The 17429-nt window shown below is 38.4% G+C and overlaps 1 protein-coding gene across 2 annotated transcripts in view; it reads right to left on the bottom strand.

The window, feature by feature from the left end:
• The window catches only part of LRP2 (LDL receptor related protein 2), a 194546-nt gene that overhangs the window by 83988 nt on the left and 93129 nt on the right, over positions 1 to 17429 (bottom strand). For both annotated transcript variants that reach the window (XM_073882829.1, XM_025852083.2), the window contains exons 25-32: positions 15453 to 15830; positions 14003 to 14251; positions 13305 to 13516; positions 12365 to 12549; positions 10995 to 11223; positions 9021 to 9198; positions 6787 to 6915; positions 300 to 466 (exon numbers count right to left, since the gene is read on the bottom strand). In XM_073882829.1, coding sequence (XP_073738930.1) covers positions 300 to 466; positions 6787 to 6915; positions 9021 to 9198; positions 10995 to 11223; positions 12365 to 12549; positions 13305 to 13516; positions 14003 to 14251; positions 15453 to 15830 — 1727 coding nt within the window. The remainder of the gene's footprint in view (positions 1 to 299; positions 467 to 6786; positions 6916 to 9020; positions 9199 to 10994; positions 11224 to 12364; positions 12550 to 13304; positions 13517 to 14002; positions 14252 to 15452; positions 15831 to 17429) is intronic.

Raw genomic sequence — 17429 nt, 5'->3', positions numbered from 1 at the left:
ACTTGCTGGATGAACAAATAAATAATATTCAACAGCTTAAATGGGCCTATTATCTGGTCTTTGCTCCAGGCCAGCCTCCTATGTACATTCTTCACTGAATCAAAAAAACTTAGTGGTACTATATGGTAATTAAACAAATTTAAATAAAATAAAAATTTTTAAAAACTTAAGTGATAAATTAATTTATTCCTGAACCATGTCTTTTACCCACCCAGCAAAGGTTTGCTTATAAGAAGGCATTGGTGCAGATTGACTCTTCAAGAACAAGTTATATACTTTGAACGTTTTTCAAAACTTACTGGATTCTCAACCCAATAGATGAACTGCTCTGAGTCATCAAACTCAACATCGTAACCGTTCATCACCCCTGCTATGGGGACCATAGCATCGTTGCTCTTCACCTCAGGATTAAGGGAGATTCCAAAAATTATACTGTATCTTACAGTTATTAAGAAAGGTTGATCATCTGTGAAAACAGCAGAATATCCATCAAAATTATATCCCACTATTCCCAGACATGTAGAGTAATGGAAGGCAGTGGACTGTTAGCTTGTAGGATAGAATGCCCTTGCAGCTTTGCAGCAATAAATACCATACACGTTACATATTTCATCAGACAACCCAGGGCCTTGGATCGGGGTTCAGCGGGTTGCCCGGGCACCACCTTACTCTTCGTGAATCCCTTGCTTACATGGATAAAGCATCTGTGTTTGTTAAGCATCACAGTGTGCACATAGACAAACCTCACTAATACCCAATAACTCAAGAAAAGGAGAGTTGGATTTTGAAAAAAAAAAATTTGAAGAAAACATGGACTATTCTTGGTGAGTTTTAATATTACTAAGTGTACCCTAGTGTTTATTAGAGACTTTAATTACTAAATAAATCCAATTTATAATCTCTACAATTATTGTATGATCAACAGCTGTCTTTTGCACTTGATTTTAACTCCCAAAGGGCAGCGACTATGTCTGATTTACTCACTATTATGTCCCCAAACCTGGCATGTAATAGTTGCCAAATAAGTATTTGCTAACTACATGAATGACCACATAAATGAATAAATAGATGGATGCATAAGCTGGTACAGCCACTCTGGAAAACAGTATGGAGTTTCCTCAAAAAGTTGAAAATAGAACTACCCTACATCCCAATTGCACTACTGGGTATTTACCCTAAAGATACAAATGTAGTGATCCGAAGGGGCACATGCACCCTAATGTTTATAGCAGCAATGTCCACAATAGCCAAACTATGGAAAGAGCCTAGATGTCCATCAACAGATGGATAAAGAAGATGTGTATACACACACACACACACACACACACACACACACACACACACACAAAATGGAATATTATGCAGCCATCAAAAAATGACACCTTGCCATTTGCAACGACGGGGATGGAACTAGAGGGTATTATGCTAAGCAAAATAAGTCAATCAGAGAAAGACAAGTATCATATGATCTCACTGATATGAGGAATTTGAGAAACAAAACACAGGATCATAGGGGAAGGGAGGGAAAAAAGAAACAAGACGAAACCAGAGAGGGAGACAAACCATAAGAGACTCAATCTCAGGAAACAAACTAAGGGTTGCCAGAGGGGAGGTGGGTGGGAGGGTTGGGGTGGCTGGGTGATGGACACTGGGGAGGGTATGTACTAGGTGACTGCTGTGAATTGTGTAAGACTGATGAATCACAGACCTGTACCCCTGAAACAAATAATACATTATATATTAATTTTAAAAATTTAAAAAAATAGATGGATACATAAATGAATATGTAAATAGTATCTTCTAAAGTTCTCAAAAGTTATCTGTATACTGCAACAAACTCATAATATCTTATTTAAACTATCAGTTCACTTAATCTCCTTAACAGGAAATAAGAAGTCCTTTTTCAAAGATAATCTTTATCCTAGCTATAGTCCTTTTAGCAAAAAAATCTAAACTGATGAAATCAAGAGTGGGGTTTTATTTATAATTATCTCAGAAAAGGAAAACTGGAATGTGAGTTTTGTGGTATGAAGACATCTACATAAGATATATCACACATAGTAAGCAAAATTAAAATGATTAATTGCTGCATAATTTTCATCTGCTAAAAATGATGCTTTCATTATTTTAATAATCTGGAAAGCTTTATTTTTTTTTTAAGATTTTATTTATTTGACAGAGAGAGACAGAGCGAGAGAGGGAACACGAGCAGAGGGAGTGGGAGAGGGAGAAGCAGACTCTCCGCCAAGCAGGGAGCCCGATGCAGGGAGCCCGATGCAGGGCTCAATCCCAGGACCCTGGGATCATGACCAGAGCCGAAGGCAGACGCTTAACGACTGAGCCACCCAGGCGCCCCTTCCAAGGGATTATTTTGGCTCTTTACTTATTTTAACACCTCATTAGCTTTTCCTTGTTCCTGGCATTTCTATTACTAAAAATAACTTAGCATTTATTAATGTAGTAAACATTTAAAGTAATATTGCAACTATTAATGCTGTATATTTTACAAAGCCCTACAACATACAGCTTTAGTCTTTCCCAATAAACCTGCAAAGTTGTTTTCAACTGAAGCCAATGCAACTTGCAGGGGATAATCTGAGAGTTTAACTCACAAGCCTGTCCTCTCTCACCTGCCCCACATTGCCTCTCTTCTGAACAAATGTAATAGCATAAATAATCGCCCCTATTTATTGAGAATATGTGCCACATAGTATGCACCAAATATTATTTCATTAATTTATCTCCCTAAAGCCTCATAACCCTGTTAGGTCATTACCCCTCCCCAACCCCCAACTTTCAAATGAGGCACAAAGACATTAAGCAATTTAACCAAGGTCACACAGCCAGATCCTGACTCCAAAACTTAGGTTCTTTTTTTAAAAATTTTTTATTGTTATGTTAATCACATTACATCATTAGTTTTTGATGTAGTGTTCCACGATTCATTGTTTGTGCATAACACCCAGTGCTCCACGCAGAACGTGCCCTCTTTAATACCCATTACCAGGCTAACCCATCCCCCCACCCCCCTCTCCCCTCTAGAACCCTCAGTTTGTTTTTCAGAGTCCATCGTCTCTCATGGTTCGTCTCCCCTCCGACTTACTCCCCTTCATTCTTCCCCTCCTGCTATCTTCTTCTTCTTTTTTTTTCTTAACATATATTGCATTGTTTCAGAGGTACAGATCTGTGATTCAACAGTCTGCACAATTCACAGCGCTCACCATAGCACATACCCTCCCCAGTGTCTATCATCCAGCCACCCCCAAAACTTAGGTTCTTAATCACTACTCTGCAAAAAGTGCAGGCCGGGTACTAAATTATTAAGTATCAAATTACCACTTAACTTCATTTAACTGCAATAATATACTGTGAAAGCTATATTATGAGTTCAGATGTACCTTGAAATTATATTGAGATATTTAATTATTTATTCATTATATAAGTGCTCATTTGTTCAGTAAAAACAAGAAATGTTCCCCAATTTCACAAGGAAATTTAAAATTTTACTTACTCAGCTAATACTTAATACTGCTCTTTTACATGTATAATTTTCCTTTTGTTTAATTGGAGGAACTTTCAACCAAAGCACCGTTTAGGGCCTAAAAAACTGCATTTGTCATCCACCAAACATGGGCCTTTTTAATTTCTCTAAGAAGCTCCTCCTCTCTAGCCCTACCCAGATCTACTCCTTTGGCCACTATTGCTTCACAGGGCTGTGTCTCAGGCCCTTGATCTGATGGCTCCTGGTGGATTTGAGAGGGCTGACCACTCAAGAACACTTATGGGCAATCCACCAGAAGGTGGGGTGTCATTCAGTGCTGCACTGGTGAAGGTGTAAGAGCCAAGGTGAAGGATGGTGCCAGGGAAGCGCTAGACAGGACTGACCATTGAGACAAGTGGCATAGGGGAGTGTACGAAAAGTGCTCTGTGGGACAGAAAAAAGGAGTGATTTTATGACACTACACAGCTATAAAGAAGCAAATGGGTGAAAAACACAGGGCTGAAGGAGCAAAAAAGGTTACTGGAGGGCTTGTCATTCACTCAGCATTCACTGAGTGCTACTGTGTGCCACAGGCAATGAGCATCTATCAGGTGGACGCTTAATCCCCAAGGAACTTAAGAGTCTACAGAACAAGGGAAAGTACATGGACCCTTTAGATTTCCAATGATAATGGCCATGAAGGAATATGCACATAAGTACCTGGGGTTGTATGGGAAGGACTTCAGGAGGAAGTGACATTCAAGCCATACTAGGACAGCATGTCTCAATCTTTTTTTTTCTTTTTTTAAGATTTCACTTATTTATTTGAGAGAGAGAGAGAGCACGAGAGGGGGGAGGGAGAAGTGGGCTCCCTGCTTAGTGGCGGAGCCAGGCACGGGGCTCGATCCTGTAACTCTGGGATCATTTCCTGAGCCAAAGGCTGATGCTCAACTGACTGAGCCACCCAGTTACACTTGTCTCAGTCTTTTGAAATAAAAAAATCATTTCTTCATTTTTATTCTTTATGTCATGATCCCATTACAATTAGTTTTAGCAGAGCAGAGAAGTAAAGAGAGGGCAGTCAGGAATGGGAAACTGATGATGTAATTGAAGAGCAATATTTATTACTCCCTAACAAGGGCCTCCTTAACTCAGACCTTGCACTAACTGATCAGCGCCGCAAACTTTCCAACAGTGTGTGCAAGCAGTGTTTTCTTCTTAAGTTGCACATAATCACTGAAACAATTTCTTTGTGTCCCTCAGTCTGAGCCAGAAACCTATTTTGGATCTCAGGTTGTTTATTGTAGAGGATGGTGGGGAGATTTTTGGTTTGCTTTTTGTCTTTTTATTTGTTTTTGGCATTGTGGAGAACATGTTTTTCTAAAGAATAAAAAGCTATTTCATGCAGAGAAAGTTCTCAGCTTTAAATGTTATAATATAAAATTAGGAAAAAATAGAAATAGCTCATAATTCCCTTACCCAACTGTAACCACTATTGGTGCTCATGTGTGTGTCTTCCAGACCTTTTTATTTTTTTTTAAGATTTTATTTATTTTATTTAGAGAGAAAGAGAGAGCACGTGGGGGAGGGGGAGCAGAGGGAAAGAGAGAGAGAATCTCAAGCAGACTCCATGCTGAATGCAGAGCCCAACACAGGGCTCAATCCCACAACCTTGAAACCCGGATTGGAGTCAAAATCAAGAGTCGGACGCCAAACCGACTGAGCCTCCCAGGCGTCCCTTCCAGAACTTTTTAATGCCTATTTTTCTATGGCCAATACTGAACAGTATCTGCTTTTTCACTTAACCTTATCACATAAGCACTTCCAAAGATATTCCAGATACTTAGTAAACAATATTTTAAAAGCTATTTAACCTGTAAATCAAGTAAAATATTTTCATCTATAAATTTTAACAAGTCTTCTAAGCTTCTTATTGAAAAAAAAATGTGGAATTCTTTTTTTTAGTTAACATATAATGGCATTAAGTTACCCAATTGGTGCTCAGAATCAGTTGAGAAATACTAAAAAAATTCCACCTCAGTAAAGTCAACCTATGGAAAACCACTAGTGGAATTATTCTAGAAACAACAAAAGCTACTATTTAGATATCAATCACCATCAGATAGTAATATTGATTACACCAATCCCCAATGCACAGTTCAACAATCTTTGTGTGGTGAAAGAATGCTTTGTATCCAAAATGTCTATAGCCCAATTTAATCTTCTGCTGAAAGACTTGGAGGACACACTAAATTAAACAATGTCAACAAGGATTAGGTGCATAATAAGTCTCTGAAGAAAAACAGCAAATGCCAATCCCTTCGTAAGCATTACCAATAATTAAAATCTTTCATCATGAAAGTATCATTGCAAAATATTGTATCTTGATGGAATTCAATTTTCAGTAAGCTACATCTGCAAAATCTGTAAACACCATTAATTTCCTGGATTCAGCATAAATTTTCCACTTGAAAACTAACTTTCCCTCTAGAGTAAGACTCTATTTTCTCTTACTTTAAGAATTTTTTATCATTAAATATTTAATTTAACTTCTCTGCAACCATTTTTGTCAGTACCAAAACACATTCAGTCCACTGAGAAATGGAAAGAACTGGAATTTAGAGTAACTCTCTAGATTTTTAAGCGAAAGGTGGATGATTTTTAAAAGAGACTTTATTACATCTAGGACATACTCCAGCAGGAATCTCTTCGCTGGGTTGACTCTATCTTTCCCTTTTGTTCTTACTCCCTAAAGTACTTTAGTATAATTCTCCACAAATATTTCCAAAACTATCTAGGGTGAGATGAAGATTAAATTGCTCAGTCACTTACGAACTATCACACAAAGAAAATTTTCATTTTTAAAATAACCAGATATTAATTACAGAAATTGATGTCAGAAGACCTATGCTGGGACACGCATCACTGACTATTATAATAACAACAACAAGATAAGGAGCCTGAAAAACAAAGCCATATACAAGTGTCAAGAATTTTTACTTCTTAAGTGCAGAATTTGGAACTTTCTATTAGCATAGCTTGCCTAACTGTGACCAGGTAAGAGAAAATATGAGGTTAAGAATTGTTGAATCACATGCACACCTCATATGAGCTTCACATACAGAAACTGTATTACAGCTGAGGTGCTCACATCAATTACCCCAGACAGCACGAACTCCAGATATTCGCTCAATCAAAGGGTGGAAACAGCCCACATTCCATTAGCAAGTGGCTTAGAGCTGACATTCCTTTGCTAAACTACGGCAAGCTCCACTTTCAGGGCACACTTAAAGGGCATACTGTACCTTTCAAGCAAGTCACAGAATCATGAGAAAGACTCCATCCCGAAGGACAAGCACAGGAATAAAGGTGTGGCCTCTGGGAGGAAAGCAAGCATAGATGACTACAGGAGGAAGAAGCGCATGAATTTTCACCTGTAATAGAAAAAGAAAAGAAGAAAACATTGGTGAATGGAAGACCTCCCACATTAAAGTGCACAGAATGAACTGATAAAAGTGATCACACATACACACACACACACAATATCATTCAGCCATAAAAAAGAAGAAAATCTTGCCGTTTGCAACAACATGGATGGACCTTGAAAGTATACACTAAGTGAAATAAGTCAGAGAGAGAAAGACAAATACTACATGATCTCACTCGTATGTGAAATCTAAGAAAAACCAAACTCATAGAGAGAACAGATTGGCGCTTGCCAGATGCACGGAGTAGGTGGTGGGCAAAATGGGTGAAGGTGGTCAAAAGGTGAAAACTTCCAATTACAAGATAAATAACTCCTAGGATATAATGTACAGTATGACGACTACAGTTAACAATGCCGTATTATATATTTTAAAGTAGTTAAGACAGTAGATCTTAAAAATTCTCATCACACACATACACAAAAATTTTATAACTTCATATAATGGGGGATATTCACTAAACTTACTGTCATGATCATTTCATAACATGTACATATATCAAATCATGTTGTACACCTAAAAATATAATGTTATATGTCAAATTTCTCTCAATTTAAATAAATAAATTTTAAAATGTACACATTCATGCTGTTATTATCCTCCCAGAGACCCCCAGTAGAGACACAAGTACATTAGGTTACCTCTGTCGGTTTGGCTTTTTTTTTGCCCCTAAACTACATTACTCTTCCCTAGCATTATGCTTTCAACACAAAATTTGAAAGAGAAACAAGAGGGGGGTAATGACTTCCCCAAGGTCACAGAACAATCCTGTCTATAACCAGACTATGAACAAATAGCCACTGAGTAACCCTGAGCTTAGTAATAGAAATACGATGCCAAATAATACGTGTCTCCTTGCCTGAGCTAAAAGAGATCTTTTTACATTAAATGAAACCAACGTGCATGTTCCCTTTGTGACCTTGACATTTACCCACTGTTGTCCAAGTTTTGGTTAGATAGTAATCTTTTATATTTCTATTGATGACATCTTTATGTGTCTCTGCTTCTTAAAATAAATAAGGGATGCTGTGTGCATCCCAAACTCCCAGGATGTTCTCTAGATCTTTAATGTTCTTATTATGTATACTGCATTAGATTCATTCACTCAAAAAATGTTCACCGTGTTCCAAACACCATTTTAAGCACTGAGAATACTGTAAACATGGGGCAGATATTCTAACAAAGGGAGACAGACTTAAACTCATAAATTATGTGATTTCAAGATGTGTAGGTAAACAGCAAAAGAATTACGAGAGGGGTAAGCTATTTTAGATAGGGCGGTCAAGGGCCACCAAGGAGCATTTGAGAGAATCCTAAATGGCACTGAAGGAGCAACTCAAGCAGAAATCTGGAGAAGGGGTGTTCCAGGCAGTAGAAAGAACTGGTACAAAAGTTCAGAGTAGGAGGTAGCCTGCTATGCTTCTGGACCAAAATGAAGTCCAGTGTGGCAAGAGTAAATGGAAGAGGAGACAAGGAAGAAAAGGGGCCAGATTCTGAGGCATGGTGAGAAAGCACTACAGGTTTTGTTTGTTTTTTTGAGAGAGAAGATTAAGTGAAGATTAAGCGACTTATCCCTCTTCCCACCAGGGAGAACACTACCAATGCCAAATGTTTAAATCACCTAGCCATGCACACCACACATGTAGGATGACTTGGGGTGGCTGTAGCACAGCACCCACAGGGCACTGATGCCGTAATAAACGAGTCCTAAGAATAAGCTGCTCTAAGCCACAGAGTGGCAGCAATAAAAGGATCTAAGGGACTGTCTGGTCTATGCTCTACTTGTCAGCCAAGGAAATTGGGATTCTGAGACTGTCACAGAGACAGTAGCCAACTGCTGAATAAAATGACAAAATTTAGATCTGCTGTTACACACAAGATTTTCGCCGACCGTGCTAAATAAAAGTAATGGAAAGGTTAGGACTGGGGTGGTTGGTAAAGAGGAAAGGAAAATGCATTGCCCAAACAAATAGGTCTGCAACACTGAAAGCTCAGCATTCCCAGAACAAGTGGTTTCCAAGCTATTCCCAGGCAGATGTCTCTGTATCACTCACCATCTGGTTGTTTCACAGGATGAACTGCAACAACCCCAAGAGGCTGCTGAACATTACGAATTATGACTGACTGGTTCCCACCATGCCACTTATTGGCTTGCACAACCTGATAGGTAGAGCGGTCAGTCCAGTACACGGAATCTTCAAAGAGAGTTAGGGCATAGGGATGTCGCAGAATCTGTGAAGCCAAAGAGAACAATGAGACTTTGCCCAGAAATAAAAAAGGTGAATAATATAGAAAAGGAAAAGGATACCTGCCCAAGAACATGGTTTCCTTTAGCATTTAATTATTTAATAAAGACATGGGGAAGTCACTATCAAGAGACACATACAAAAATGCACTGCTGACCTATACATATCCCATTATACCACCCCAAATTCTTTCACCTATGGTGTCATTTAGCCTTCCTTTTTACTCTGGTAATTACTCTGGGCATCCATTTTACGAATGAAAGCAACACAGAAGTGCAGAAAGTAAGACGACTTATTGGGATCCCCTACTCTCAAGCCTTAGCCCCCAGCCCATTATCACCACTCTTCATCCAGTTCTATCTCTGCCACTCACAAATTCACATAAATCTGGTAAGAGCCTAGATGTCTATTCCCTGAAGGTAGGGAGGCCCTGCCAGGGTCCCTTAAAGCCACAGAACCATCAACAATGACAACTGTAGTATTTTTTATTATTTTTTAGACTTATTTATTTTAGAGGCAGAGAGAGCAGGGGGAGGGGCAGAGGGAAAGAGGGAGAGAGAAACCCAAGCAGACTCCTGCTGAGCACGGATCCTGACTTGGGGCTTGATCTCAGGAGCTGACCTGAGCTGAAATCAAGAGTCGGACCGTTAACTGACTGAGCCACCCAGGCACCCCAACAATGACAATTTTAAATAGAAGTCAGTAACAGCTCTTTGGTGAAATACGTATTTTCTGCACTTTCCCATTTAACTTGTGAGAACAAATTCACCAGAATTTTCTGAATAAAAATTGATTAACATATAGAATTGTCTAATTAATATGTTGTACACCTGAAACCAATATAGCGTTATATATCAATTATACTCCAATAAAAGATACGAAATATGTAACAGACTGTGATTTAATTGAGAAATCTAAATATAAATTATTAATTTTTGCTTAACACTTTTTTAATTTTTATTTTATTTTGTTATGTTAATCACCATACATTACATCATTAGTTTGTTTTTTTTTTTAAGACTTTTTATTTATTTATTTGACAGAGAGAAACAGTGAGAAAGGGATCACAAGCAGGGGAAGTGGGAGAGGGAGAAGCAGGCTTCCCGCTGAGCAGGGAGCCCGATGCGGGGCTTGATCCCAGCGCCCTGGGATCATGACCTGAGCCAAAGGCAGGCGCTTAACGACTGAGCCACCCAGGAGCCCCACATCATTAGTTTTTGATGCAGTGTTCCATGATTCATTGCTTTCATGTAACACCCAGTGCTCCATTCAGTACGTACTCTCTTTAATACCCATCACCAAGCTAACCCATCCCCCCACCACCCTCCCCTCTAGAACCGTCAGTTTGTTTCTCAGAGTCCATAGTCTCTCATGGTTCATCTCCCCCTCCGATTCCCCCCCTTCATTTTTCCCTTCCTGCTATCTTCTTTTTTTTTTTTTTTAACATGTAATGTAGTATTTGTTTCAGAGGTACAGGTCTGTGATTCAGCAGTCTTAACACACTTTTTTAAGGTGTAGAAGCAACAGATTAGCATCTACAGATCAACTAAATGACACAAACTATTAATCCTTCCTGGACATGGCACAATCTGACAATGAACTGGAATAAAAATATTTATTTTCTGTTAGAAAAGATGGATTGGCCCTCACTCCTGTTGCCACTTCCTGGATTGACCTTGTCTAAGACACAATAATCAATTTCTTAGTTTTCTTGTTACTCTATGTGCTTTCGACTAAGCCACTCTTGCGGGTTCAGTTTAGTTTTCCTCAATACCAACTTACCAAATCACTGGCTATCACCTGCCTCCGATGCTGTCCATTATAATCACAATAGTCTATGTAATCAAGATAGGAATCTATAAAGTAGAGCAGTCTGTTGGGGTAGTCAATAGTTATGCCACTGGGCCAGAAAATCTTCTCCTGGACAATGACAATGCGCAGACTGCCATCCATGCTGGCTCGCTCAATACGAGGGTGATGGCCCCAGTCAGACCAGAACATCACATGGTCACTGTGAAAAGAAATTCATCACCAATTGGAAAGGATATAGTTCAATCTGAGAATAACTGCCATTTTAAGATGACATCATCTTTAGGTTCTGCTTAAAATAAATCATCTCCAGTTCAGAATGTCTGTACAGAGTTTATTATTTCCTCTGAGTGTCCCAAAGTAAAACTGTAATCATAATGCAGTCATAAGCCATCTGGGTGTTTCTAAAATGTTCATAAAACATGCAGAACATTATGACAATGAAATGTCTCAATGCCTATTCATGTTTCTGTACAATCCACAAATAGTTCATCTAGAAAAATCCATCTGGCCTTGTTTATCTACATTGTCGTTTTTTAAGATAAGAGAGGCATTTGTTCATCATTAGAGATCCATCATAAATTTCACTGGTGTGTAATATTTTACAATATCTAGGAAGTCTTCATTGCCATTGAGCATAATTTGCCTAACTCATGATCCTACAGAAAAGAATCTAAGAGAATCTTAAGTAAATTCAAGGAAAGAAGCCATCCAAGGTTTCAAAGCACCTGGCAGAATTTCTCCTTCCCTTCAGGACCAGCAGGCAAACATTTTCTTTCCTACATGACATAAAAGGGAACCCTAATAAACAACATGAAACTAAAGCAGGAAAATCTTGCTTTTTGTTGTTGTTGTATAACCATGAGATATCAAAGTTACAAACTGGCCCATCTATGGAATACTATTGTGTACATCCATTAGAGACCTAATTATGTAATTCTATAACAATCAGTTCAATAATTATATTACCAAGCTAATGAATCAATGAGTTACAAACTGGCCCATCTATGGAATACTATTGTGTACATTCTATTAGAGACCTAATTATATAATTCTGTAACAATCAGTTCAATAGGTATTACCAGGCTAATGAATCAATGAATCATAATGAATCAACGTGTTCTTAAAGTGAACAACAAATTGCTCTCATGCACTATATGAAGAAGACTGAAAAGATAAAGGATGGATACCAATAACACCTGGTTGGTTACCATTTCTATAGAGATGTTTAAACAAAGTTTCATTTCAAATTTTGAGACATGCATATCAGCCACATCAGGTTACTACTGTTTTTCCCTCATAACCGTGTCACAGCAGTTATCATTAAAAAAAAAAAGTCTTACCTATTTCTGGGATCTAATGCTAGTCCCCTTGGATTTGATACATTCTTACTAATCAGCACAGTCCTGTGGCTACCATCCAGTTTAGATACTTCAATTGTTTCCAGGGCATAGTCTGTCCAGTAAAGATTGCGACCTACCCAATCTACCACAATACTTTCAGTCATAGTGACACCACTGTTAAGTATCTAAAGACAAAAGTAAATAAAAAGTGAATTCTAAAGACAATAAATGCAAACACTGAAATTATATGAAAATCTAGAATAAGACAACTAAACCTGTCCTATGATTGCTTGTGAGGATGAGAAAATTTCGTCTTCCGTGTAGCTAACCACCAAATCAACAGTAGGGCTTTCCAGGAAAAATATACTACATTTTGTAGAAATGAATACTCTAGGATACCTCTACTGTTTAACGTTTTTGCATTTAACAAAAACAAAAGTTCCATCCATTCACTAATTGGCAACCCTATGAAACTTTATAATGTTCACATGCCAAAATACTATCTTTACTGATTAAATGCCAACAATTATAAAATAAAGTCCTAGGGGCAGAGGAAACATAACCACTAAGGGTCAAGAAACTGAAACTGTGGGAGATGGACTGAGAAACCTAACTAGATTAAAGCTAAGGAAAAACAACCCCTAACTCCCCTGTATTTTCCTCTGCTCTCATCCACTAGGAAAAAGAAAATTGTGAAGTCTCGGCATCATGTGACCTGGAATTCAGAATCACGGATCTGCCTTCAGAGGCCAAATTCTTATCTAAAACACCCCATGTATTGGGAGTTACGAACTTCCAGGCCTCTTGGGTGCAATGTGGCCCAGAGGGGAATATGAGAGCTACCCAGGATGAGGTAGGACCTGCTCTCGCTGGTGAATAAGAGTATTAGACCCAAGACAGGGGGACTAGTCAGGCCAAAGATCAGCAGAAATGTACTTACTACTCTTCTGTCTGTTCCATTTTGAAATGCACTCCAGATTTTACCCTGACTTCCATCAGACCAAAAGACACGACCACTGATTGAATCAAAATCAAGAGCTACAATGTGAGAACCATTCCGGACAATTGAATAGATATTGTGAACCTGGGAGGTGATATTGTCAGCAACAATCTGGTTCTGACTTGCCACAAGTAGCAACAGACTTTCAGATCCTGTCCAAGAAGAAAATACAAAAATGTCAATGAATGTGGGAGAAACCACAATTAAAACCCATCTTTATTTGGTCACATTTGAAGCAGTCAAATCAATATCTTAATACATAGTATAATCACCTTCACATTATGAAAGTGAATTAATGTTGGTTGAATTGAGTCAATTAAGCATTACATAAAGATGCTTAAAAGTGATACAGAAATCACTTTTAAATAATACAAAAACCATTGCTATTATTTTAAATAGAAAATCATCTATTTATCCTTAAACCTCTATTTTCCAAAATATGTCAAGATCTTTATGAGTATTCACTTATTTAATCCTCATAATAAACTGAGGTTTTAAGGAGGTTACATAACCCATCCAGGATTCAAGTCCATTTGACTCCAACGTTGTCAAATGCCTGCATGCAACATTTGATCTTAAACTCTGGAGTGTGCTGTTATACTGGCTGGAGTTAGTTCACTTTCAAGTTCAGTCATTACCTGTAACTTTGCAAGTCCTTCTGTCAGTGTCTAACGTGTATTCGTCATCACACCAGCACCGGAAAGAACCTCTCGTATTGAAACAATGCTGGCTACAAAAGCCTGGGACATTACATTCATCTATGTCTTCACAGGTCTTAGAATCATTGGCAAGCAGGTATCCTGATGGACACAGGCATTGAGCCCCAAAGGGCCCCTGAACACACTGGTGAGTACAACCACCATTGGAATCTAAGCAGTTATCCTGGTCTAGAATAAAGAAAGAGAATCACAAAGGGGAAAAGTCAGGAATCTTTGCTTTTTTGGTTCACTCTATTGTAATATTTGTCATACAATCTGATGCTACCTTCAATGTAATACCCAGGTAAGAACTAAGAGCAGCATTCACTTGGATGAGCTCCATAGGCTTGTCAGTGTCTGCTCTGATTTGCTTAAGGACTTACTGTCCTTCGCAATCACTGGACTGAAACCGCTTTCTTCACTATAACCCTCTATTATAACTCCATTTAGTGCAGTGAGAGAAACTTGGGGAGATATTGCTGGCATCAAGAAATACAAGTGTCATTGATAAAGCATGCAAAGAGACCTAAATGACTTCCCACTTGCTTCCTGACATTCTTCTACCTATAGAGAAATGGAAGACAAGACTTTGACATTCAACAGCAAGCGCTGGAAGATCTATGAAAGTGAATAAATGGAAAGGGAAAGGCAACTGGAACACTAGAGGGCACAGATCCACCAGCATGCCACCATTCCTTCTTTTAGGGCCAAAACAGCAATGCCTGAAGCCACCCAAAGTCGGTTCCTATGCCTGGGATGCAAATGCCCTCTAGTGCCATGTACAGTCTAACTTATTTTTCAGAGTCATGATATGAAACATGCTCCAGAGAGGGAAGTAAGTCAAAATGATTAGAATATTTTCAGCACAAACATAACCCATTTAAAATCGTAAGAATCTAAAATATTTTGCAATCATACCTGGCTGGGGTTCATCTGAGAGTGAGCATTGATTAAAGAGGAAAGAAAGAAAGGACAGTAATTAGGATTACATGCCAATCACAGGATTTTAATCACAGCAAACACAAATCCCCGGACTTCATTTGTTTTGTGGCAAGTTCTGATTGAAATTAGAAAATACTGAAGTTAGAAAACCTTAGGACCACAGTCCAAAAAATTTTTAATTTGACAATCTAATGGCCTCATTTAGTCTCATTTTTCTAAAAAATAAGTAAAAACACAGAACCAAGTGCAAAGGATTTAATGAGAAGTATCATCCAGTGGTGATTTATTTCAATTCCAGGATGCTTAGCCCTACACAGATTCGAACTCATAGAGGACCCAAAATCCCTTCCTTAAAGCTACATGGTGACTGAGACAATGGTGATGCACAGCAGGCCACTGTATGCTCAGAATGAATTTATGGCCATTAAACTGTGGTCAGGAAACTTACTGCAAAGTGGGGATTCATCTGTCCCATTGGGGCAGTCAAAGATGCCATCACACACTGCACTCAGATTCACACAGATGCTATGGCCAGGGCAATGCCATTGCCAACTGGGACAGTGAAAGGCCTGAGTGGGGCAGTCCTTCTCATCACTCAGATCCCTGCAGTCATTGTCCCCATCACAGAGCCAATCTCTGAGGATGCAGTTTCCATTTTCACACAGGAAATGAGATGGAGGGCAGGTCCTGGGGGCACAGCCGTGGTGCTCATCAGATCCAAAGATGCAGTCTTGATGCCCATCACACTCCCAGCTCTTCGGGATGCAGACACCATCTGCTTGGCACTGAAATTCATCTGGGTGGCACATACCGGGAGGCCTTGTTGCTAAGAGAAATGCATGGGGGAGATGGGCTTGTGAATGCAATTCATAATCCTTCTTATGTAATTCCTAGATTCACAGGAAATGATTTTGGATCAAGGGTACATTTAAGAGAATGACTATGACAAATTTAATATTAAAATCTAAAACAACATAGGGTTCTCAGACATGTGGTAAAGAAAAATCTTTATATGTGTCCAACAAGTCCCTGGGTCAAAAGAAAATTCTGTTTCCTATGTTTTTAATGTTCATTCAATTACAGGTTAAATCAAATTTATCTGCCTCTTTATTAAATAATCACCAGTGCATTTCAATAGAGCTTAAACAGCCATTAATTTGTTACTTTGAATTCATGTGTTTAATATCATATATTTGGGTGTTATTAATTTTCCCTCAAGCAACCTACGCCCAATGAAACCAGCACACATTAAGTAAACCAAAGGTGACAGTAAATCCTTACTTCTTTGTAAACTTTCCACTATTCATTGAGCAATCCTGGATAGATAAGAGTTGCTTCCCTATCTCACAGGGGTAAACCCAAGCTTCCTCCCAGGGGCCTTGTAAGGCAACAGCAAGTCAGTGGCAATTGGCAGTTTAACCACAAATTATCACAGAAGAATCCATACTTTCAACATAAACCAGGAAAATCAATGATTAAGAATCTCTGGGTGTTGTAAACATCTATAAAGTATTAAGCATTTTATTTGACTTTTCTTTTTATCCATAGATTTAAATACTTTTTTTCTGATTGGGGAGGAAAATTAATAAAAACCTACTTTTTATGATCCAAAACACCATTATTCTAACAAATGATCCCCTTACTGACAATCTTTTAAAGTCCAAAATCCACTGAACACAAAAAGTGAGCAAAAAGAGATACCATCCACCATAGGTCTCCAGCCCATGGAGATTATAGATCCATCAGATTTATATTCCATAAGTGCTCCTTGAATCCTATGACTAGAAGGAATTTCTTTTCTGTGAACCTCAATTGAATTTTATCTGTACCATTTCTAAGGCCCTTATAACTGTGTACTTTGCTTCAGTTATCTCTTAGGTTATGTAATTTTTCTTACTTTAAGGAACATCTTAGCAGATATTCAACAAATAATAGCTTAAGTGAATTCATTCAAGTCAATATCAAATACCACTTCACACCATATCTGTACCATGATTTGATCTCTCTATTGAGATTTAAAAGAAACCATTAAGACATCTTTATGTATAAGAAGCCTCAAAAACTTGAAACCCACTAATCTGGGATATCCTAGGAAAAATTAATAGTAAGAACAAAAATATCTAAGAATATTTAACCTACCTAAGGGACCACTGGAAAGTGCCCATTTATACAACCACTGGATTCACAAATTAGAAGTCATTATTTGGAAATACCTAGTCAACTTTACTGTATGTTCAATACCGCATTCCTTTGATAATAGTTTGTAATTCAGGCTGTCTTCCCTCCAAAGTTTATCCGAATTAGAGAAAACCTACAGTAATATCAATGCTGGTAAAACTGAAACATGCAGGGGCACCTGGGTGGTGCAGTTGTTTAAGCGTTCAACTCTTGATTTCAGCTCAGGTCAAGATCTCAGGGTCCTGAG

This window comes from Callorhinus ursinus, unplaced genomic scaffold (genome assembly GCF_003265705.2).
Source record: "Callorhinus ursinus isolate GAN/ISIS: 27379988/994484 unplaced genomic scaffold, GSC_fseal_2.0 scaffold2, whole genome shotgun sequence".
NCBI classification, from domain to species: domain Eukaryota; kingdom Metazoa; phylum Chordata; class Mammalia; order Carnivora; family Otariidae; genus Callorhinus; species Callorhinus ursinus.
Note: the sequence above shows the minus strand (reverse complement) of the source record. Positions and strands in the feature narration are given on the sequence as shown.